Below are 25,858 nucleotides of genomic sequence, written 5' to 3' on the forward strand. Positions count from 1 at the left end.
GTTGATTTTCTTTTTAAATTTATTTCACAACCTTTTCATAATGTTATGCATATATTTGTTCATTTTCTCTGTACAAACAAACTTTTGTGTATGTGGTGTAAAAAATAAAGGTAAAGTATTTATTTATACACTGTAACAATATAACAGCAATGCTGATGTGGTCATGTCTAAAAAATAACATTACTATTAAGAGACTATCTAAAAGGTATTTACAAACAAGAGAATTATTTATTACAGAAATAATAATTTGTATCTGATGAACAAAATTATTACTGTAAATAATTTATATCTTATACACATTTACTTGTAAAAGTTCTTCTTATAATTTAGGAGTAGAATTGTGATAAGTCAATTATTGACTTACTCCCAATTGCTTGTTGAGGCAAATGATATCAGGAGTATCAGCTTGTTGGTATTACAGGGGACATGGGTCTTAGGACAGCATTGGGTTCTTGTTTATGGTACTCCCAACAATTTGTTTGGAAATTGGAAAATATTTTGGCAGTATCTAACTAGTTTTGAGTTAGTTATATTGGGCCAGGTTTTAACATTGAAAGTTTTTTTAGTGCACTCCAGGTGATTGGTTAGTTGTAAGCAGCGCAAATAAAAAGGAAACAGCAAAAAGAACGAAAGAAAACTAGGGAAGGGGTTTTGAGTAACATTCACACTCCTACCCTATTTTTTCTGTTACTGTTTTTTTTTTTTTTTTGCGCTTCTACCTGGAAATGCTCAAGGTTAATATTGTTAGTCTCCACTTAATAAAAAGGTCAAATGTTATCGTTATTTGATGTCTGCTGTGAAAGTGTGTCGTTAATATTCCTTGCTGAACCATCAAATTCTGATATAACAGCTTGCTAGAAACCTAAATCTGAAAGATAGGAAACACTCACCTAATCTATGCCCTAATCAACCCCACCCTACCCCATTTCCTGCTTGCTGACTATAGAGTTTATAGAAAGGGGGTCCAACATAGGCTTTTCCAACCCCACTTCTGCTACTATTTTTTGGCTCAATCCCGCCATCCTGCCCCACTCGGAATGTTTATCTTGATCTCGCCTGGTTAGAGTTGCAGTTCTCCATGTCTGCCTACAAGCCAAGTGGCCCATCAGGCCAGTGCTTATCTCCTGTTTCTGTAGCATGAGGTGACTAGGAATATTTCTACTTCCCCCTGGATGGGATACTAGTCCATCACAGGTTTACCCCCAGCGTTAAATTCTTTGGTACCCATTTATACACCCGTGTTGCCTAAGAACACAACACAATGTCCCTGGCCAGCGCTCGTACCCGGGCCGCTTGATCCGAAATTTGAAATCTTTTTGAAAGGTATAAAGAACATCCAATAAAACCTCACCCTTTTGGTCAGATTACACGTTCCCCCAATTTCAAAAATAACCTCAGCAAAAACGCCTGCTTTGTGAAAAAAAGTAAGAATTTGCCGTAAATATCTGTGATCTTTCAAAATTTCTTCAAAATTTTTGGCGCTTCCTTAACGCGAGAAGGTGGCAGGAGTCTGGGCTCCATAATGTTACGCGGGCTCAGGTTCAAAATGGCGCGAAATGATTCGCGAAGCGTTCGTTGTCCGAATTCGCAGTGAAAACGACACTTTGATCAGGTTATTGAAGGCAAATCTGTCATTACTGGAAAAAGTTTTGTTGATTTCCACGAAATTATTGTTTTTCGGGATCACTGGCGTGTTCGATGTTGGGAAAACTAAACTCTATGCAAGGAAAACGCTTGTAGCCACGCAATTCAAGCGACAAAAATCCGATGTCAACAATGGTTGGCGAAGAAACAGAGCTTGTAGTAACGGTAAGTAGTGTAAATTTGTGAGATTCTTTATATCACGTTATTAAATGACAGTTAAAATAAACCTAAATTAGAGCTTTACCTGTGGAAATAATAATGGGCCATGTCGAATGTAGATGTAACTTTTCGCAATTTGTTAGGTCTGATTCACTCTGGGATTGTACTTTTTCTTTTGCTTTTCTTTGCCCTGCTATTCTCTTTCTTTGAAACTTAATCCAGGTGAAGTAAATGCTAAACATTGTATATTAAAGCGATACAGTCAGTTTCAAATACTGACTGTTAAATGGATGCCAAGGGGCATTACTGGGTGCTTCCCTGAGAGCCTATTCATAAGGTCTTAGGTATCTGAGGCAACCCACCTCTGAATTACCCTGGGAGAGTTAACTTTTTTCTTTTCAAACAACTGGCTATATGAATTATACCTGGGCTGTCTAAGAGATGGGGTGACGATAACAACTTGGTGAGGTGGAGGAAGGAGGGGTGAGATAACAACTTGGTGAGGCAAGTTGTCTTATTGTGGTAGGCAAGGTAGCCCTGGGTGGGGGAAACAACTTTTCCTGAAATAAACACATATAAGCACACCTGTTGATGTATCTGAATGTGTTTCCTACAAAAAGTCACATTGACCCCACAGTGTGAGTGAGAATTAAAATTTTTCTAAAATTATGTAACTGATTGTTATTTTGGGCTATTTCTTTTTCCTGCAGGGTGATGATGCAGGCAGAGGTCATAAAGAAATTAAGAAGACTGGACTTATCAATGCATTTTTTCATCCAGTTAAAACAAAGCAAGATACAGAAACGAGGTTGGGAAATGAAATATCATTGAATACCTATAAAGAATCAGGTCAAGCTACTGAAAGCAACATCTGTGTCAGTAAATCAAAGATTGCAATAGTTCAAGAGTCTGAAGCTTTGTGCTCAATCAGTAGTGGCCATGGTCAAACTTCAAAAAAGAAAATGCTTAATCTGTCAGGAAAAGCTACATTGTATGATGCATCATCCCAAGAAGATCTGGTAAACCTGAGACGACCAAAACCCAAGTGGTCTGTCACTTGTGCTGTGCATAACTCCTCAAAGACTTTGAATAGTTCAGGCTCTGATTTTGAAGATGACGGTAAAAGTCCATTTGATATAAAAACGATACAAGTGCAAAAGTCTGCTAAAAAGAAGGCAAAAATTAGATCAAGAAACAATGTTAGAAATGCTCAAGAAAATGAAGGAAATGTTTCAGAATCGAGCAGTAACAGGGACAAAGAAAGTGAAGCTGTTCACATAGAGAAGTCTAACTTATCCAAACATGTTATTGAGAAACACGTGGAACAACACACAGAGAAAGTTAAGTCAGACAATGAATCAAAAGCTTTAGAGAAATGTGAAAAACCTAACCAAATGAGAACTAGTGCCTTTGATGTTTTAATGAAAAGTCAAAGGGTTCAAAAACTGGAAGATCAAAGGACAGAGAGTTTGTTGGTAGAAGCCTCTGATACAACTATAATAGCATCTGACAGCAAGTCAGAAATATCAGGTTCTTGTGAGATTGTTGATAACAAGGGAGCACTTCAGTCCAAGTTGCCAGCATCATCAGGAGATTCTTCATCCGAGACAAATGCATTTGACTTCTTGATGAGAAAAGGAAGGTTAAGGAAGAGTCCAAGCAGCATGGATTCACAGTTAGAGTCTGATTTGGAGTCTAAAGTGTTGGAAAATCAAGACTGCTCCTCTAAACAAAAATCCAAGAAAAAGTCTTTTGAATTTAAACTGAGTATCCGTGCAAGCAAGAGGAAAGACACTGAATTTTCATTAGAATCTGATTATGCTAGCAGTGATGTAGTAAATTGTGAGGAGCAATCAAATAGTAAGAGTACTAGGAAAACAAGAAAACTTAAGAGTGCTGGGAGTGAGTTGGTTAAATGTGGAAGTGATGAATCTTTTGTTAGTGAAAAATGCGAAGAAGTAGTTGAAGTGTCTAAATCTAAAAGAGGAAGAAAAAAGACTGAAGTTAAAAGTAAAGTCAACAATGAGGAAGACCAAACTGATGTTTCTCTTGTAGAGGTGACTGTGACTAAAGGAAGTAATAAAAGTGCCAAGAGAGGAAGAAAATCTGGAAGAAAAAGTTCTTCAGTCACAGAGAAAGTAACTGGGAGTGTAGTTGCTAATGAAGGTGCTGATGTTGACGAGATTGATTTTCAGCCCTTGGAAAAAGCTCAAATTAGAGGAAAAAGAAGGAAAGAGCAAAGGAAAGATTGTGAAAATACTCCCACAGAAATCAAGGATAAAAAGGTTCAAAAACCAAAGAAGAAAATGAAAAGTGATGTAACTTCCCTACCACTAGAGTCACTTTCTGCAGAGTGTCAGCAAACTTCAGTATGGTATGTTCAATATTTATGTAGAAAAATAGTACAGTACTTATCAGATTACACTGTAGGTTTCTTGTGGTCTCCTTGTGTTGGTCTGGTTCAAGGGGTTCAAATTAAAAAAAAAAAAAACTGGGGTCACTGTTCTGTTCTTCGGCAACTACTTCGCTTCACAGTGCTTTTCTTAATCTACTCTTTCCACCCAGGGAGAGGAATTTGTACCAATGATTTTTTGGGATACAAGCTGAAATGCTTATGTGCCAGAGCTTATTCCAGTTTCCATCACTGCCTACCCCCAAGGATTCTGTCAGGTTTCCCCAACAATTTTCTGGTAACACTGTAAGAGCGTCTTAAGTGTCCTGCTCTAAAACTTAACCAAATGATCATGATCATCACTCAATTCCAGACCATACAATCTGGAGTCTAAGGCATTAAACATTTACACCACTGTCTGTTGTTGAACAAGAATGCTGATAGGTTGTGATGTACCAGATGGAGCTGCAATATGGCATCTTGATGACTTAATCCATTAGACTCTGTGAAGGGTCTATTTTTACTCTATTTATTACTGTTATCTGTTCTATGCTGTTATTGGTAGGGTTACAAGGGGTGGGCTGGGAGGAAACCAGGGCTGTCATTAAGTTTTGATTCACCTGTCGCCTTGGTCTTCACACCCATAGCAAACTTGTTACTTTATGGGTGCAATGCATTGACTACAGGCAAGTTAACTTGTAACATCAAAGGCCCACCTAGTATGCTCAGCCGAAACAGATGCAGCGGGTTATGGCGCTTATTGACAGTCCTGGAAACCGTGAGATTTTAATTATTCAGGATTCACCCCAGAACACAGCTTAGTGCATGCCCAGACTAAAAATAAATTGAAAAGAAGTAACTGAGAGACATTTGATGTCTAGAAGGATACTCAAGAAAGGTGGGTTTTCCTTCCAAATTGTGAGTGATAATATTATTATTAAATTATTGTTATTATTTGATTTTAATAACAGTGACTCCAGCAATACTGAAGATGCAGACAGGATTAACAGGAAAGGAGATGAAAAGAAACAGAAAGGTCTACCAAGTGAGTCACTGTCAAGCACTGATAGCCAGAACTCAGTTAGCAGTAAAAAGAACACAGACGACAGCGGAAGAGAGATGGGAACAGGGGACTTACATCACAAGGAGACCAGCCTTTGTACTGGTAGGTAGTAAATTACGCTAAAATGTTTATTATCTTGGGAATGGTCCACAGTCGCTAAATGAGTAAACTGAACTCTCTTGGTGCATGGTAAATAATATCCTCTGCTTGAGAGATCTCTGCAATTTGACCTCCAAAATCACACACTGGTGACATTAAGCTGTACAAGGCTATTCTTTATTGGTATCATTCCCCTCATCCAGGGATGTAGAAAATACAAGCAGTGTATCTTGTCAATTCTTGCTACTGCAATCAGAGAGAAAGGCACTTACTTGATACACTGCTGGGCTTGAATACAGTCGAACCTTGATTATGCGGACTCATTGGAACTAGACGAAATAGTCTGCATAATCAAGGGTCTGGATAATCGGAAATATTAATGAAGAACTGCTCAAATAAAGCAACATTAAATCGTTAAACAGCACTTTTACAAATCGTTTGGAAAATGATCTGGTGTACTGCACATCTTGAACCACTCAACTCTTAGCCAATCAGAACTCATTTGAGTGTCCTTCATAAGTTACGACACGTGCAAGCTCTACTTTTGCTCTTTAAAAGCAAAACAAACTTGCTTTTGACGGCACATTTCAATGCTATAGTTTTAAAAAGAATATTGCTACGGATCTTGAGCGTGACTAATAAATATTCACGACAAAATTGGGACTAGATAAAAAGTCCGGATCAAGAAATCCGGATAATCGAGGCACGGATAATCGAGGTTCGACTGTACAGACTTGACCAAATAAAAATTGATTTTTTAAGCTGGGTCAAAATACCTAGATCTTCATTTTCAGAGCCTAAGGCATTAGCCTCCATATTTCTCAAGAGGAAACTTGTACCTCCTAAACCTAAAGCTGAAGAACAACTTCCTACAATGCCTGGAGATTCAGTTCTGTCTTCTACAGTATCCTCAGTAGTAACCTTAGATAATGCAACAAACATGTGTGGTACCAGTGATTTGGATTCTTCTCCACACAAAGTGAAATCAGCTGCTGAGCAGGAAGCTGCAAACAGAGCTTTCAAGGCATTATTTACTGGGGCATTTTCTCAGAAGATGCTGCCAACAGCTACTGCCACAGAAGCTCTTCCAGCACCATGGCCACTAGTTAGTCACGTGATTCAAAGAGATGAGGATGTTTCTTGTGGGGTCAATTTCTGGAGTCTTCCTTGGCCTGTTGGGAAGTATAACAAATCTGATGATTTCTCTCACAATTTGTCATTAGATGGTAAGTTTCATTTCAGATTGTCAATCTTTTACAGTGTATGCTCAACTGCACAAATTTCTGAAAGTCACACTTTCGTCGTATGTTAGATATTTTGCTCATGTTTATCACATATTGCTTGCTGTAATCAGCTACCATCACAAGTGCCGGCATGCCTACTTTAGCTCTACTTTATAGCACTAATTTGGCTTTGTTTGGTTAGTTACAAAATCCTCACCCGGTAAGATTTTTCCAGGATGTGTGACCGTTAGGTGTGGACTTATAATATAATTGTAATCTTCTAATTTCAACAGGTTCACTTGTAGATTTCTCCGCAAGCACCTCATTGTTGGTAGAGGATAGGGTGATGTTTTGTGGAAAAAAGCAGGAGCAGGAGAAGCAGTCTTTGTATGACCCCTTGAAACTGGTAAGAAAAATATTTAACTTAAATATTTTAATATATAATGGTAATTCCTACTCATCTTGTAACAGGGGCTAATAATAGAGTGTGTTCACGTGACATCATCAGGGTCCGAAATTGTGACCAGCTGGTCGCCAATGCGACTGAAAATTTAGCATTGGCGACCAGAATTTCAAAGCCAGTCGCCTACAGGTGACTAACTTTTAGTGTCGTGGCAATGTTTTGAACCACGGCTCAAGGAATTAAATCGACAAATTTCACGTTTGATTTCGACAAGAAACTTACCTCTAGTCTTGTCAAAGTTTCCTAATATAAAATAATTGAGATAAAAAAAATAAAGGTATGATTGTCATTAAATGACCTTCAAAAATGTTGTAATCCGCGTACTGAAATCGAAATTTAGCGACCGCCATGTTTTCAGTGGTTTCATCTTACAGCCATACCGTGGATGCAGTGTGTAACACGTGCTTTCCTTTTGCAATTGAATATTCAATGAACCATCATGTTTCCTGGCGCTCTACAAACTTTCCAAAACGCTTTGCAGTCTGGCAATCAAGAAAATGCAAAAAACTTCATTCAAGACTTGGACATAGCGTGAGAATCAGAATGCCAAATGATTAAAATTTCATTTCTTCGTAAATTTTCGACAAACAAAGTTAATGATTATCAACGTCAGGAGACTGGTACGAACAATTTTGTTCTGAAGTGGCCTGGAACAAGCGATATGGCCGCTTGTCCACGCGTGTTTTCTTGAGGCTTCGTTCGCCTCGTACTGGTAAGTGTGTCAAAAGGAAGTGGTTTCTTGTTAAGTCTCCAAACTAAACGAGCTCTCTATCTAACAAAACTCCTTTTCAATGTAATCTACATGCTAATTTAATGCCTTTATACATGCACATCTGATGAGAACATTTTAGAAACTTAACATTTATGTATTTCGCTATGAAACAAAAATTTTATGAACCACTTTTTGGCGACCGAATTTTTTCATTTGGCAACTGAAAAAAAAATTTCAGTCGCCACTTGGCGCCTGCATAAAAAAGTTAATTTCGGACCCTGGTCATCAAATTCTCAAATCCAAAACTAAAGAGCCCCTTAAGGTTTTATCCTCATCAGGCATAAGAGGTACTAAATTTATATCTGTTTACAACTTTCCAGCTCAATAGCGTCCTTCGTTTGGAAACCAGTGCATTTTGAATTTCGGAGTTATGGTTGTGTGTGACATGAAGCTAAGATTGCGTTTGTCAAAAAATATACACTTATCTTGTGATTTTTAGCCATTTTAGGAGTTAAAGTATTACGAAAGTGCTTGTGTAAATGTTTTTTGGTTTGGTTCAGATAATCAAATGTCTACATAGACAAAGTAAGTTCCAGATGTTTACACTATTTTCCAGCTGCCATATTGGAGGACTGAGGAGGTCCTCCATACTCCATACTCTACACTAGGCTCTATGATTTTGCGTGGAACATTTCAACGAATATTTTATCTTTGGGAGAATGCACACACCTTAAACTTGGAGAACTGTCTTCTTTATTTACCATCTATAATATCACAATTTCTTGACTTAATCCACTGAATGGGTTTGGATTTTATTTTTTATTGTGTGACAATGCACATGCTCTATATTTTGTTTTTACCTGTCATGATCAATTTTGCAGGAAAGAGGAACTACACAACAGAATTTCCCTGAGGCAGTCACTAAAAGAGTTCTTTTAGAGCTGGCACTGTTCTACCCTGGTGTACCACTGAGGAAACTTTACAAACGATATGCCTCAAAGCTGGAAAAGCACAAAAAATCCTGTGCTGCAGTTGAAAGCAAGCAGGTTGCCACCGAGAACACTGCACCAGTGAATGACAGAAAGAGCAATCCAAAACCATTTGATGACAGTGAAGAAAAGCATGATCTTGTAAACAGAAAGAAAGCGAAAGTAAAGAGGAGATTGTCAAGTGATGGGGGTGTCTTCCAAGAGAAGAAGGTTGCAAGAAAAAGTGAGCAGTCCCCCATGTCATTGCCATGTGAAAGTCAAGGTCTGCTAATGGATCGATCTGTGAACAAATCATGCAAGAAGAGGGGAAGAGAAGAAGAGAATGACCAAGGTCAGGAAAAGGGCACAAAGGGAAGAAGATTGTCCACAAGACTCCAGAAAAAGAAGACATGTTTAGAATCTGAAAGTGTGGATAATTTGGAGCAGGTAGAGCCAACCTCAAGCAGGAAGAAAAGAAGAAGAACAAGTGGTCACCAGAAAGAAACAAAAGAAACATCTGAGCCATCCATAGAACAAGGCAATCCCTTTGAATCAGATGTACTGGTTGCCTCCGACAAGGAGAAGAACAGTGTAGAGGGGTTTGTCAATGATACACTGTGGACTGATTTGTTTCATCCACTCCACTCCACTGAGGTCATGGCTAATGCATCAGCTGTAAGTAAACTGAGATCCTGGCTGGAAGAATGGAAGGTAAAAAGAGAGAAAACTCTGAGGAAGGAGCTGCAGCAACAGAAAAGGTAATACCAGTATAAAGAAGGCAGTAGATAGATCAACTGCTAAATAGGCTGTAAAATTCTGATAGTAATCCCTGGGCCTCCTTTTGCACAAAAGTCTAAGTCTATCAACTTTATTGGTCTCATGAGTTAAATATATACATATATATGGTAGTAATCAATAGTAGAAATGAAAAGACCTAAAGGGATTGTGCAAACATCCCATGCAGGGTGTAATCCAAAATCTAATAAACAAATCTGATAAGAAATCAAAAATTTAATAAAATTACAATAAGTCTAATTAATTACTTATAGTGCACAGTAAGGTGCAAATAAAATCAGTCAGGTAAAATTAAGAGCGGTGGCAGGGGCAGTTACGGGAGAGGAACCAGGTGCAGGGCAAGTCAATATTATACAGTAAAGTAAAATTTTTTTAACATACTTAGACTAGAAAAGTTGTCTTGAGGAGCAAGATTACAGATAATGTTCCAGTGTTTTACAATTCTATTGAAAAATGAGGCCTGAAAAGGGTCTCTGGGTGGACTTACTTGTGCATGTATTTTCGGCGAGGCTCAATTACTTACAAGAAGCTTATCAGTGGGAGGAATTTTGCACTTTGAACGTTTTAAGGCACTTAAATGCTGAAAAATCGTAAAAGTACATAAAAATAATGTATGTTAAAACTCTCTAAACGTAATGAAATGAAACACAAACTTGAGCAAGAACAACAGTCATCATATTGTTATGAGATAAAATACAAAACACAGCATGAGGCTTTATGATATTGAAAGAATTGGACTTATCCTGAGAATGGCTTATTATTGATCAGAAAGGATTTTTTACATCTAAATTTGGCAGACTTATTTTCAGTTGGGTTTACTGTTTGGAGGGGCTCGTTATTGAAATTTTATGGCAAAAGCACTTCAGTCGACTGTCTGAAGTGACGTAAATAATTATTATGATGCACCTTGAGTAGTTACCTGTATTGCTGTGCAACTTAAAAATCCCAGTGACTACAGCAGTACTAATCTTTGCAAGCTATTAGACTATTGCTACTGGAGATCTCTATCATACAAGGCTTCTGTAGGATCATGCATGACATAAATAAACACAGATGATGTCAACACTACTCTAAGAATACTGTGATGCATTCATATTTGTCTTTATTTTCTTCTAATGCTGTCTTGACGTACCACCAGATTCCTGTTCTAAACCTTCTCTCTTGCTGTACCTTTTTACCAGGAAAGCAATAATTAAACTTTAATGTTTTGAGCTTGTTAATCTTGTTATTTTTGTAGGCTTTTGGCTAAGCAGAAAGGGAAGTCAACAACTAGCAACCAAGCCTCAACTCACACACTGGAGTGGTGGGACAATGACAGTGACTCCGACTTCCAGATGAGCGACAATGCATCAGAAGACAGTGACACTGAAGGGGTCAGACTCAGTACTGCCATGTTTATTTCTGGCCCCGCAGGAGTAGGGAAGACAGCCATGGTTTATGCATGTGCAGAGGAACTTGGCTACAAGGTACGTCCTAGTCACATTAAAATACTTAATTATAATTATAGTGGCCAGTCATTTCTCTTACTCATCTTTGGGAGATCCTGTTTATACTCGAGATTCAGATTTAAGTTGAAAGCAGAACATCTTGGTCCCACATTTTTGCTATCACGTCATTTGTGTTGTTATTATCATCATTATCATCATCTTGCTGTCCTCAAACATGCTATGGGATGCATAAGGCCTCAGATTTGTCTGCAGGCAGGGCTCAAAAAAAGTGTCATCCAGTCATCCGGGACAATTAGATTTTCCTTCTGGGCAAGTAACATTTCCTTCTCACTTGCCTGATGGGCAAAGAATCAGGCATGTCGTCTACCAACTAAATCATTAAAAGAGCAAACTAAGACTTGCCTGGGGCAGGCATTATTTCAGAGAGATACTTGTCCCAAAGACAAGGTGGAATTCAAGTTTTTTTCGAGCCCTGTAATAGTGCACCATGATTAGACTGGAATTGGATGTTGCTCATAACAAATTTTGAATCCAGTCTTTGTGTAGTGTTTTGACCTACTGTGTTGTTGTTGTTATCTGTACATTTTTTTTACCTTAGAAATCTAATCTATGTACATGGTTAATGCAATAAGCCTGAAAGGTTTTAATTAATTAATTGATTGATTGATTAATTAATCAATCTTTACTCAAGGGCTTCTGTGTTGTACATGTTGGACTGTTATACATGTAACTATTTGAATTTGTGGTTCTGCAGGTGTTTGAGGTGAATAGTTCATCCAAGCGTTCGGGCAAACACATTTTGTCACAGCTGGAAGAAGCCACCCAGTCACACCTTGTGATCAATAACAAGGGTCCTACCCCTCAAGCGTTGTTTGCAGGACTCTTCAACAAACCTGTGAACAATTCATCCCCAGCATCTGGACCCCTGGGTGCATTTTTGAGCACAAATGCCAATACGTCTGACACAGAGCCCAAGAAAGGCGAGAAAGGAAAGAAAAAGCAAAAGGTGAAAGAGAAGAAAAAAGATGAATCCAAGGGAAAAGGCAGATCTATTCTAAAGCAGCCACCTGAAGCTGTTAATGACGATACTGAGTCATGTTCAAGTTTGTCTTCTAAGGCAGCATCACTGATTTTGTTTGAAGAGGTTTGTACTCTTGTTTTAAATCAATCCAACAACACTTGTGATTTCAGGGAACACATTGCTCTCCATAGACCCTATTCATAAATGGCTGCCAATTTTAAAATTCTTTTTTATGCATTTAAATTAGCCCAGCTAACCTCGTTTGAGAGAAAAAATTCTTATCAACTCAAAAACAAGGTTAGTTGGGCTAATTAATACTTACAAAATAATTGGCAGCCATTTATGAATAGAGTCTATTAGTTACAGGTATATTCGGTTGCTCAGGCCCATGTTCAAGGAGCAATTTATTCAACGATTATTCGCCAAAGGCGAAGCGAACATTGGTGAATATGTACTGAGACAAAGTCAAGGTAAATATTCACTAATGTTCACTGTGCCTGAGGCAAATAATTGTTTTGATCCAAGGGCCACAGTAGTCATTTTGAAAATTCCCCTTGCTTTCAAATATCCTTGACTGGAGTGATGTACTTCCAATAAAATAATGCAACTTTCATTCACTGTCCACCGTGATTACTTGCCAAGATAGCAAAGGTGGCGAGCTTAGTAACCAGCTTAAAAATGTTATATTAACGACCTAGCTTCACTGCCTAGTATGGTGTATATAGTGTCATAAGCTGAGCTTTTCAGCCAATTAGAATGTCCAATTCTTATATTCACCTCTGGAAATTATACTAATTGTACATATTCCTCTTACTCCTTCGATTAATATCTTGAAGGGGAAAAAACAAGAAACTTACAGTATAGGCCAAGAAGATGAGATATGTAAAATATGATATCTCTACTGTGCATCTGGCATTTCAAGTTATGTGGTGCAGCTCTGAATGAGTGACAAATGTCAAAAGTAAAATTATTCAATTCAAAATCAATGCTAAGTCATTAGCAGGTTTAGAAAATGAAAAGTTTTTACATGTTTATTTGTTGTGAACAGTAAGGAAACCTCTGCAATAAATCACTTGGTTGTAAATCATTTGATGAAAAAAGAGCTTCAAATTTTTTGCAGGCCATTAATTTGATTATCACAGTGTACATAGTACATGTAATTGAGAGACAATTAAGATTACATGCCATACATGTACAACATACTTACAAAATTGGAGGTACCGGTAACCTATTGATTGACTCAGGTGTGACTACTTGTCAGCTCAGAGTCTATTTTTATTTTTTTTAGCTCAGAGTACAGAATGATAAATATCCATTGATAATGAAATCAATGCCTTTGTCATTTGGATCGGACTTGGAACTTACTTGGAGTCAATTTAGACTCAATAGATTCTGACTGTACACAATTAAAATAGATCTTTACTATCAAACTCAACTTGTTTTAACAAAGAGGTCAAAGGAGTTGGATACCGGCAATGCCTTATCTTTATTTATCTTCACGTCCGTCTTATCTTTATTTCTTAGGTTGATGCCATTTTTGAAGAAGACAAGAGTTTCTGGATGGCTGTGAACTCCTTCATGCAGAATGCCAAGTGTCCAATAGTTTTGATTAGCACAGGTGAGAGAAAAAGTCAGAGTCTGGGGAACTCTAGTGTTTTGGTTGGAACTGTATTCATGAAGTGATTGACCTCGAATTGATTTCAATACAGTATTACTTAGAGCGGTTTTCAATAGGCTCGATTTCTGCTGCTCTCTCACATCCAGTCTTTGTTCCTTTCCGATAAAAGTTCAGGGGAGGAGTTTGGGCTCGTTTCCTGATCAGCGGCTGTAATTGAGCCTAGGTTTTCAATTGATTTCCGAAAGTAATCAGGCAATTACTTTGGTCTTGGTTTTTCTATGGTTTGAGATTGGCCGAGTAGTCTAATCGGTAAGTAATTGGTTTGGCTTTGGTTTTACGACACTCAATTGAAAACCTCTCCAGTTTTTCTTGGAAATCTCACCTTATTGGTCAGTTTGCTATATTCAAGGGACAATAATCACACTATTTTGACTTACATCAATCCAAATCATTCATACAGTGTACTTGATTGGTACATCCTGTAATTGTTCTGAAAAGTATACACTGTCATTACAGTCTACCTATCTACAGTCTGCACTCAGGCCAACATGTTCCACTCCATGTGTTTCCATAGCCTGAGAGTGAATGACCAAACGTATTGCTTCTGCTACTCCCTATTTGGATGCTCTTGTACTACAGGCTACCCTCACCCCCAATACATGTATTTTGGAGTTTCCTTGAAGTTATAGAGTCCCAGTCAAGTGTCCTGTCATAGGGCACACCACAATGTCCAGGCCAGTGCACATATAATAGCTACTTAATCAGAAGTTTGCAGCACTCAGGATAAGCCCATCGCACCTCATAATGACCCTGTTGTGGCCACAGCGTGTAGAGAAAGTCCTACATGTATCTGATAGCTTGGGGCTGGAGGATTTTACAGTCATGCTAGCCAATTCTTTTGATTGTTTGTGAAATTTCCAGGTACTGATAAGAGATTAAATCCTGGGGGGCTAGTGAGAATGACATTTGGGCTAGTACATCATAGTTATAGTTTGACCAAAGGGTAAACCAGAAAATTAGTTTTCTTTGCACCCTGGGGCACCTTTTATAGTGTTTGTTCTGCTTCCACATTGTAACCGAGTCAGCGTTCCATACATATCTTTGTCTCCAAAGCACAATCCCCTGCCAGTTATAAATATGTTTGTGTAGGTTCACAGCTTTGGGAAAACAACTTACAGATCTGTGTTTACTAGATAGCATTGTTAATCTTCATTAGCTTGCTGTTGATAGTTGATCTGCAGATATTGCTCATGGAGATGCAGAGTTACATCAAAGTTACTCATCCTAACATTAGTTTATGTGATCTATGATCAATCAAAGAAATATTTGCTTTGTTATATGACCTTGCACCATGAATATGTAGTCTGAAAGTTCATCCTCGTTACAGCACATTGTAGAGAGTCTTTCAAAGTGGAAAACATTGAATTAATATTTATAACGTCATTGTTTGATATGCATGTACACTGATATTGTCTTTCAAAGATGCGAATGATCTACCTGGTTGAGCTGTTGACAGCGTGCCAATTGCTCGTTTGATTACATTAGGAGTACAAGGAATATTTACGTTTTATTACCTGTCACATCCTGGGTAGAGTGAAACAGTCTGATAATGAACTTGTAGAGCAAACGTTCTTCCATTGGTGTTCCGTTAAGGTGGCCGAACACAGTTCTCGCGCGCGCTTTTGCTGATGCAATTCAGCGCGCGCACAAGGATTAGAAAAAACAAACATACCGTCAGTAGAGCGATCATTTTATTTACTCAACACCCGCACCATCTGTGCTATTTTTCTCTATAATTGAACGGAGTGTACTGATGGCTTTAGTCTTTTATTACAAAGATATGTTAGAAAAGGTAACGATGCAAAGAACCTAGCAATTCTCAGCTTTTTCTTTGTTACCGAAAGAACCCAGTTAAATGCAGCGCATGCGTAGTAAGTCAAAAAATTGCGATTGAATGAAAAATTGCACTCTCGGAAATACGCCTATTTCTCGAGAACCACTCATTAGAATTTCACGAAATTTGGCACGAAAATACTTTAGGAAATAAGTAACTGGTGTATTGAAAATAACTGAGTTTTAACAAAGGAAATTCTAGATATTCCAGTGAACCTTCAGCAAAGGATAAGTAAAGATCTCTCCGTTAAATTATTAGCAAAATGGTGTTTACTTGTGAGAATCGTTACAAGCTTGTTGCATGCAAATTATAAAGCAAATCTAATGACAAGATTTTCTACAAATGAACGAAACCGATTTTAAAGGCCTGTTTATATTTATTCATGTTGCCATGACAACGGCACATACGTCAGCTTAACCATCAAAAAACCAAAGTTTGTGTTGTTAACTTGCTTGCTGCCATTTTTGGCGACCAAAGGATCAAGGGTTTTAGAGAAAAAGGTGAATGAAACACAGGTATCAAAAACTGTGTTCAGCCACCTTAATTACATCGTAACTCATTTCAGGGTAACTGGTATAATTTTGTTCGTTCTATTATGTCTGCAGAATCACAGGTGAGCTGTGAGGGAAGATATGAACAAATTAACCTCAAGCCTCCTTCAATAAATCTCCTTGCTGCCCATCTACAGCTTGTGGCCTTGACAAACAACATGTTTGTCAATCCTGAAGATGTCAAGTCCTTGGTGGCACAAAACAACTGCGACATCCGCAAGTCTTTTCTCGCCTTGCAATTCTGGTCTGCTTCAGGTGGGGGTGTCAAGATACCATACGAGCGGCCAGCAAGTTTACCAGGCAAAGGAGATGTTGCTGACAAGCATCCGAAGCCTCAAGATGTTTCTGCTATCTGTAATAGTAACAGAGACCATGGGAAGAGAGACATCACTTCTTCCCAAGATGCTCTGCAAATTGAACCACCTGTGGCTAGCGGTATTTTAAATGACGACGGAGAAGAAAGCATGTTTCTTTCATTGAGTGATTGGCAGGTAATCAAGAACAGAGGAACGGGGCGCAGTTCACGCACCACACAGAGGTCAAGCCTCCAACAAACCAAAGATGATAATAATTCTGATTCCGATTTTTGTGATCCTAAAAAGAAGACACTTGTATGCACGGATGGGACAAATGACTCCATCTTTGAAATCACCGACACCAATGACAGTCAACCAGTTAGCAGTGTTGATAAGAAAGCCGAAGAGTTACCTCAGCTACCATTGATGGATTCACTGCTGTTTGAGAGCTCCCATGGATTGCTGAATTGTGTGGCTGATCCAATCGTGTGCGCACTGTCAGTTCTACAAAACAAAAAGAAACCTGGAGATGTAGTTGAGGTAGATTGTCAAAGCTTGATGTGGTAGTTATGATATGTAGGGTTCGCTGTTACTAGCAAGATAGCGTAACAATACTTAACTCCTTGTAATTGAATTAGTTACTTTACAATTCTCGTAATGCCAAGTCCAAATTTCATTTTCTAAAACATTGAAACACGGTTATCACCACCTTAAGTTCTCTTGATAGCTTTCATCTGAATGGTCACACCGGAGGTTTCATCCATGGACATAAAAGTTACAAGCAGAAACACCTTTTAAAGCACCTTAAACTACTACATGAAAGATTGTTCAGTAGCTTTCAACTGAACGATCACATAATAGGGTTTCATCAACAAAAGTATAAGTCAGAACTAGTCAAGTTTGTCTTGAAGTCATAACGTTAAAGGCCACTGAAAACAGCAGAACTTTTGCATGCGATTAAATTCATCTGGGCTTTTTTGTGAGCCTTGTTTTGAACATGGCTTAAGCTAATTTGCCGGCGGTTATGGGCAAAGGTTCTCTGATGGAAGGTTATACCATGCAAAAAAAGTTGATTTATCTAATGAGTTAGATCAGAAAATGCAAAAACATATGACTGTTCAATTGCAGTTCACGTAACTTGTGGCTTTTTTTGTTTTAATTCACATAGGACTGTGTCCAGTCTTCCAAGCTTCACTTGACACACTTTACCCAAGGGTTGGATGTAAATTTGGTCCAGGCAAACTTAAGCGACCTTATCCCGCTATTTGCTGGCTCTTCAACCTCCTCAGCGGAAACCAAACATGATCCACCTCAAGTCGAGGGAAGTGATGGAGCAGTGCCTGTTACAGAGCATGTAGCATTTAAGAGCGATAGTATATTCTCTGATAAAAATCTCTTTGATGACGGCATGGAGGAGTCTGGTAACAATGTTGAGCACGACAGCGTCATTGAAACCAATCAGGAGACAGAAAAAGAATCGGGAGACACCAAGCCTAGTTCCCAGGACTCCACAGACACGGGCTTCAGTGAGTCACAGCCGAAAGAAGAGATTGGTAAAAGTGGAAGAGGTCAAGGTGATGGAGAGGGAACTGAACACAGTGCTGAGAAAGGAAAAAAGCGTGTTTACAAGAAGTCAACTGACGGTATGAAAAGTGTATTGATTTCCACCATTGCAGATTCAGGATCCTGAGGGTGTTAAATATATTTATAATTTGGCTAGCTCCTAGGGGGATGCAAGATTAACTAAATCTTGCACTGGGTCCGGCTATTCGACCTTGAAAGAAGGCTCTCTCTTGGCATCTACTGTTTTATACCATGCCATAGAAAATACAGCCAATCAGAACTCAGGAAAGCCGTAGTATATTCGACGGTATTACATCCAAGCTTCCCATCATGCGCCGCGCGTATGTCGCATTGATTGTGTTGTCCACTGTATTTTCTATGGCTAAAGGTTCGTGCGTGTACCGAGAAAATACAAGTGATTCGTGGCATATTCCGCGGTACACCACTCGAAAACGGTGTATAAGTGGTATATATACGCCAACTGTTTTATGATTTGAATGAGCTAACTTTCTGTTATAACACGCTCTAACACTGTCTCTCTTACCTCTCAATAGTCCTGAAGGGAAATACGTTCCCTACCCAAAGGGGAGGAGCCAAATAATAGCTTTTACAGTGATATAATTCATTTTTTCTTTTCCTTCTATAGAAGAAAGATGCTGCACCAAAGCTCTGGACATATTTGCGCAGTTTGCAGAAAACATGTCATTCTCAGACGCTTTTTGCCCCAGTCTTTCTGTCTCTAACACTCAGTCTACCTCGGCTGAATTTGGCTGGTGGGATGCAGCTCTGAAGCCTGGACTCACGGACGAGCACGTGACCGTACAGGACTGCGGTGATTGGCTGGCTCGTGATACACGCGCGTCCCTCCGAGGAGCATTAGAGGTGGCTAACTTGGAGAGCTGTCGTGAGAAAGTGAATTCTTTGGTGGAAGATTTGAAGCAAATTAAAAATTCAACTCAGGATAAAAACACCTCCACCCCTCTGGAAAGTGAACAGTGTGATTTCAAGTTGTTATCGGAGGATCTTCCTCACCGCGATTCCAATGCTGTAGTGCGGTTTGATGAACTTACTCAGACGCAGAAAAGGTAAGGGAATTTCATCCTTGACTCGAAATGAAAGTTTTGAGAATTTGGGGAAATATGTAAACATTAAGCGTTTCGAACCCAGTTCAGTTACGCAAGTTGTCCAGATAAATTTCAAGAAGATGCAGTATGATTTATGATAGGCGACCCTGTCCACAACCACCCAGTCCCCAGCCCCCCGCCTCCCCGAAAAAAAAAAACATACAAAGCAGAAAAAGGTATCTGTGATTAAAGTTTTATCAGAAGCCTGTTTGTTAATGCCCAATTCGTCATCTTCCGAGAACAACAAAAGCACTAAAAGCCATGAAATGATGTCGCAATGTGAAGGGAATTTTCAAGTAACGTAGTAACACCTACCATGTAATGGTGCATGAAGTATAAACCTCTGATCATTAATGAGGCGATTAAAGGCCCTGCGAAAAGACAGTGGTACGCTCCAGGGTTGAGGGAGAGCTGGGTAGCCAACAAACAGAATGTGTCCAGTCCTCGTCGGCCCTTAACCATAGTTAATCGTTAGATTTCGGTGAAGTAACGATTCACTGTTCTATTATCATTGGTCTTGTTTTACCATTTAGTTCTATAGCAAGCCGCAGAAAGCTTCAGAGTTCTCTATGTTCGTGTATCCCTGCTCTATACCACTGTGATCACCGCTGTGTCGCGAGTGACTACATACCTACCTTCCGCTTACTGTGTCACTCGGAAAGGCTTCGTGAGGCTGCCAACATCAAAAGAAGGTGAACAATTACAAGAATGGTTGCAGAATAACAGAGTTAGTCCTCTAAACAGGATCCCTCTCGAGTTATTTTTAGACAAGATACCCAGTTCTTTCGCGGATGTTATTACCACGCGCGTTGCGTGGATGTTTTCGCGGAAGATGAAAATGCATGTAAAGCTGCTTGGCCTGTCCACGTGCGCATAATCCGTGTTACAGGATTAGTTATTTCCAAACTCTCCTGAAATTTTCAAACTGGGAGAGTTCTACAAATAACCTGAGATTGCCTTGGTAATGAGGCCTGTATGGGGGACTAATGCTCTTACCTTTCATACTCTCTTAATGGTTATCAGTACTCTCGGTATTGGACTGGAACTAGCTTGCAACTGAGGCTAATGCGGGGAGTGTTTTCAAATGCAAATGACATAAATCTCTTTTTAATGATATTCCCCCGCGTGAGCCTCAATTGCAAGCTAGCTCCAGTCCAATACCGAGAATACGAATATGGCTTAGTGTGCCAATCAAAAAGGCCATATTCGTATTCCCGGTAGTGGACTGGACCTAGCTTGCAACTGAGGCTAATGTGGGGAGTGTTTTCAAACGCAAATAACATTCTTCTCTTATTAATGATATTCCCCCCGCATGAGCCTCCATTGCAAGCTAGTTCCAGTTCACGGCTTAGTATCAAACAGTAAGCGGTAAAAGACAAGACAACGTTCATTTTGCCCTGAATTTACTTGACTTAATATAATATATCAATTAAAACTATATACCGTAGCTGGTCACCAAAAGTGGTTGAGATCAAAAGATCATTATTGTTGTTAATGTTAAACCATGTCTCCAGTTACTCACAAAGGTACTAAGGTTATAGGAAAGCCGTCAATATTGGTTTATTTATGTTGGAGAACGGCCCTTGAAAAATGGTAGGAATCTGTTAAAAAGTGAGGATAAATAACGATAGTGAGGATTAAACTGGATGGAATCTCATTCTGATGCACAAACGTAAAAACGAAAGCCTTTATTACAAACCACTGCAATTTTATTGAAAAGCTGTTTTCAATCGTTATTTCATAATACTAGGGACCCATTTCCGGGAGTATGTTCCCGTCACAAACACGTTGCTTGATAGGTGATGATCTTAGAGTTAATCATTTTATGTGGCTTTCTGTCGGCAGATTCCTTCATTACTTGGACCTCAACTCGTTCCCCTTGAGTCGCTCATCAATGGAGGCCTTAGCAGACAGTTACCTGGCTTAGTAACGTTACTGCCTTGACTTAGTGTAGACGAATGACAATTTTGTATCCTTAGCTTAGTGAACTTCTTTGTGATGTCTTCTTATAGTGGTCTTGCACAGAAAAACTATTGACACCAAATAAACGTGCTTTCCAATTGGACAAATCTCCAAATACAATAGTCAAATGAGTATTGGTAGCTTCGCGATATGTTTGGTGTTAATATACAGACGTTGTTATCGTGAATGTGATTGCTTCATCCCACCTTACGCCGTCGGTGTCTGCAAAAATGTGAGCGCTCTACTGAAATACCCTTTAATTTACTCAAATTTGTAGTGTTAGTTTTATGTTCAAGCCGAACAAACAGGAATTTTAACAACCCTTTTTTAAGGGTGCTCTATTTTTAAAAGAAAATGAAGGAAAGATCTGGGAAGATTTCTCCACTGATTGTATATCGAACAAATGTGGCTATGGGTAGGAGTTAGAACACAGACTATCCCAGTGTAGGTCAAGTTGTTCAAGCACAAATTAAAGTTACTAGACTACCGACTTATGTTAATGTAATTAAGGATTAGTTTTGTGATAAGCAAAATGTGATATGCTGACCGGCAAAGAGGTGACTAAAAGTTCGTTAACTGGGAGTGTTGCTGTTTTACACTGCCGTGTTGTATCTAACCTTTTCAAATCAAGCAATAACTTGAGGAATACAGATCTCAGCACATTTAAGACGCTTTTTAATATGTTGTAATTTCCTCGTATAACTGTATGTTGGAACTTTTACGAGCAAAAGAGAGTATTTAGTCGGGTGAACCATAATCGTTTCTTATTGAATGAGCACGACGTTTTTGTCAGGAGGTGCGCCGTTGCCATAAGCAACGTGACGTATGATCGACGCACAAGCGAACGTCATAACTTGTTCCCAGGCTTTTTGTGAACTGGACACCAAACGTTTTCGGGTGGTTTCGTCAAGGTTTGTTGAAAACCTTAAAATGGAACTTGGTCATTCGACGGGGCTGATATCAGATTCAGTAACTCTTTTCAAATTTGTGTAAAATAAATAGATGCTAAGACGTTTTACTGTAAATATTTGAAAGTGTGAATTATCTGTATAAATCGCTGTTGTAAAGTATTTATGATTTAAACGACCTTGATCAGAATTGTTCCTCTTTCGAGGAAATTATTCTAAGAATGTCTATGACACTAATTCAGTCTTGTAGTTTTGATTTCCCTCTGGGGAAGAAAGATTGGAAGAAGTCGAGGAAGACATGTTCGTTGAATGTATACCGTAAATCAACGCTAGTTTTCATATGACTACTGGAGTTACTTTAGTAAATGTTGAACATTTAACAAATCTTTCTAGGGTCATAAACCTTGTCGACATGTGCGCACCAAATGTCTCTTAGGGTCTTAAACTTAGTCGAAATATTCGCACCAAATCTCCCAGGTTCACTCCTGCTTGTCACCTCGTTGCACCTCCCCCAATGCGCCCAGTAATAATCAACACATGTCCAGCTTTAGAATTTCCTCCTGTTCAGGCGATCTTTATTTGCCATATGGAAACCAGCGTTAGTGATATTGATAATAGTTAGACTTGAAGAAATTTGTTTTCTGTGTGTAGTTTAAGTAGTCATGCAATAAAGTGAGTGAACTAATGATGGAGACGTTTTTTCTCTCTTCATGTTGTGTGTATGCGAAGCCCGCTTTATGGCCGAGAATGGTTTTGATCCCTACCGCTTACGTTTTCCCGGGTTGCCACAGGAAGTAATCAGGGAAAAAAAATTCTTTATGGTCAGAGAAAAGTCAGGGAATTTTATTTTGAGTCAGGGAAAATTGACATTTGTAGAAAAGTCAGGGAAAATTGAAATAATTTAACACGGCTGATTTAATACCATTGAAGGCTGGAAGAAACATTTGGGATCACTGTGAAAATTTCCTTAATGAAGAAGGAAAATTTGTCGAGAACTTACCCGTCAACGAACGAGTAGAAAGGAAGGCTAGAAGCGGCTATTAGATTTGACATTTTGTATCTATTCTTTTCAGGGAAATGATATTTTTATTAGGGAAAAGTCGGAATTTTGAAAAGTGATGTCTGTGGGAACCATGGACCTTTCTCTTAACTGTGCGATTAAACTGCTGACTGAAAACGAACATTTTTTCTGTATTCCTTTTGGTGTCCAATATAACCGGGTTCGGCTGAAATAAAGCTGAAAAAAACTTGTTTAGAATGAGCCTTGAATTTCGAGTTTCGCATTAACAAGAGGACAAATATAGAGAATCAAAAAAAAAAACACATCAACTTGGAAATTTCTTCCTGGTGAACCCTCTAATTCTCAGAACTAAAACTTGTATGATGGATGACAAACAGAAAGGAGAATCTGGGAGTGCAACTATATCACGGGGTTTAAACAGTTTTCTTAACGTTACGAGGCATGGATCGTTGTTTAAAGAGAACTGGCTTGTTTATTAACCAGCAATGGTAGTTCAGACAGTTGAAAAATGACACTTAGCGAAAAAAATCAACCTCCTCCTCCCTAACATAACCTCAGCCCTCCAATAGACCATTTCCGAGTTGCCTTTTTATCTTGTCAAAACGAGTCTTCGTGCGAAACCATTCATAAGATAATGTGTTCAAACTACAACTGCAGGTTAATTTTCATGCAAATTAAACTCATTTTTGCACGAGGACAGGTTTTAAAACAGAGGCACAAGGAATCTCAGAACTGACTTATTCAATGTTGTGCAGGGTGCTGTGGTCTGCGAAGTCTTAGAGATAGAAAAACCAACATTGTTTGGAGGAGACGCTCAAAATTAAAAATATATTTTGTAACGTTTCGCTAATTACACTGGAGTATGTTCACTATGTATGGTTCGTGTTAACTGTAGAAGTATTTTAGGCGTGAATCCCTAAGGGGTTAGTAGGCTATTTAAGAATTTGTAAGTTATGCAAGAGCCACTCGAAGGCATCTCTTTCAACTTTGCTTTTAATTTTTCTGTTTATTCACTGCTGTATTTTCTTTATGATGATGTAACGCTCGCTGTATCCTGCATCAATAAACGAGATGCCCGCCCCTGATGCTGTGTTTGTGTTTATTAAGATTAGTTACAAAATATTTTATAATCGTTTCAGGGTGATTAGAGTATAATAGAATTTTCCAGAGGACTGTCGTCCACTGTAGTGCCGAGTCCATATCGGTTTAGCACACTGCGCGTGCGCATTTCCCACCAATACAGTCGCTTGTAAAGGTCTCCATTTTTTGTAAAACTTTCCAGCAATCCAAGGAGAAGGTAATACTTGCAATGAAGATAAGCTCTGTACGCTGTATATATATATATTCGGAATTTAATAATTGATGTCCTTCAAGTTAATCAATTCCTAATTTTTGACACTTTTATTTTCAGTTGTTATGTTCAGTTTTCTTAAGTCTTGTGCAAATTCGTTTCAAACTTACAAACTCTCGGCACTGGCGACGAAAGCCGGAATTTCAGCGGCGAATTAGCATCGGAATATTGCGTTTGACCGCAGTAAGGCCCAGTTCAGACGCCGAACTTTTCATGAGCCGAACCAAATACATTAAATTAAGTACATGAAAAGTTCGGCGTCTGAATCAGTTAAGAACGGCTATTTGAATTTGGAACGGCCCAGCCGTTCTTTCCGCCTAGCTCAGCCGGGAATTTCGGCTTTGGAACGGCTTTGATTCAGACGTCGAACTTTTCGTGAGCCGAACCTAATGTATAAATTATTATAACGTAATTTACAAGCAGTTTTTACTTTGCTTGAAAATCGCTGACATTTCGATGTGTTTTGGTTTAAACTAAATAAAGTTAGGCGAATTACGTTCGACGTCTGAATCAACAGGTGTACTTTTGATAATTTGGGTCGGTCCAAATTCGAATTAAGTTCGGCTCATGAAAAGTTCGGCGTCTGAACTGGGCCTAAGAGTTCTTAGGGTTTTATAGTTCACAGCGAGTGCTGAGCCACCTTGCCTCTCAGAGCTGGCGGGGTCCTGGCACGAGGAAAAGTAGTTCTAGAGACTCATTATTTCATTGGCTAGATTCTTGGACAAGGATTTTCACAAATTCACAAACTCAACGGTGATTTCCTTTACGAAAATATCCACTGGTTGATCTGTGAGAGAAGTAAAATTCTGACCGGAAGCCATGTAGTTTTAAGCTTCCTGAGGGTTTGTAGGTGGTTTGAAACTAGTTCGAAATTAGTGAAAATCTTGGGCCAAGAATCCGGCCAATGAAATTATGAGTCTTCAAAGCCGCCTTTTCCTCATGCCAAGGCCCCGCCGGCTGAGAGAGACAGACAGCTCTGGGACCGAGAATTGGTTTAGTCTTCCAGTCTCTTCGCTAAAATGGGCGCGGTGAAACGAACCGGTTGTGATTTATTTTAGTTGTGCAAATGATTTGACAGAAGCTTCAGTGTCCGTCAAAATCTGGTCCAACAAGCCCTAGCATTTCAGTCGCTAACGATGAACTATAAACTGAATAAATATGAGCAGTTACAGTAAGCTAACGTGAAGTATAAAGAACCCGAGCCATTTTGTTTTGTTTCAATACTAATACTGTCATGTAAACCAACAAACAAGTACAATACATCAGAGAAAAGTTTTAATTTTAGGGTTTGAAGTTTAACATTATTTCTATGTATTTCTCTATGCAACAGAATACGTTTTACAGCTGTTTTATAAGAAAAAGGTGAACTATTCTAAATGAACGTTGTGTTTCATGCGAAACTTTGTTTTAACTTAATAAATCATGCTTCAATATTTTTGTGCAGACATCAACAAATCCTGTTTAAGTGACTTAAATATGTGCAAATTGAGATGTTTGAAAAGTTGTTCTTCTATTGAGTGTACGGTCTACTTGCCGCAACTTGAATCATCCCGCCTTTTAATGACCAGTCTTGGCATTGCCAT

At 38.8% G+C, this 25,858-nt stretch overlaps 1 protein-coding gene across 1 annotated transcript; it reads left to right on the forward strand.

Moving 5' to 3' along the window:
* The first annotated feature begins 1,561 nt into the window (after nucleotides 1–1,561).
* Nucleotides 1,562–22,589, forward strand: LOC145490968 (uncharacterized). The gene is made up of 14 exons (XM_081470089.1): nucleotides 1,562–1,809; nucleotides 2,514–4,177; nucleotides 5,167–5,360; nucleotides 6,152–6,583; nucleotides 6,874–6,986; nucleotides 8,637–9,481; nucleotides 10,756–10,984; nucleotides 11,721–12,110; nucleotides 13,512–13,605; nucleotides 16,105–16,886; nucleotides 17,515–17,989; nucleotides 18,556–18,994; nucleotides 19,567–19,725; nucleotides 20,879–22,589. The coding sequence occupies exons 1-14, from the start codon at nucleotides 1,768–1,770 to the stop codon at nucleotides 20,958–20,960; spliced, it is 5,940 nt and encodes a 1,979-aa protein (XP_081326215.1). The 5' UTR covers nucleotides 1,562–1,767; the 3' UTR covers nucleotides 20,961–22,589.
* The last annotated feature ends 3,269 nt before the right edge of the window (nucleotides 22,590–25,858 follow it).

Source organism: Orbicella franksi, chromosome 6 (assembly GCF_964199315.1).
Source record: "Orbicella franksi chromosome 6, jaOrbFran1.1, whole genome shotgun sequence".
Classification (NCBI taxonomy): domain Eukaryota; kingdom Metazoa; phylum Cnidaria; class Anthozoa; order Scleractinia; family Merulinidae; genus Orbicella; species Orbicella franksi.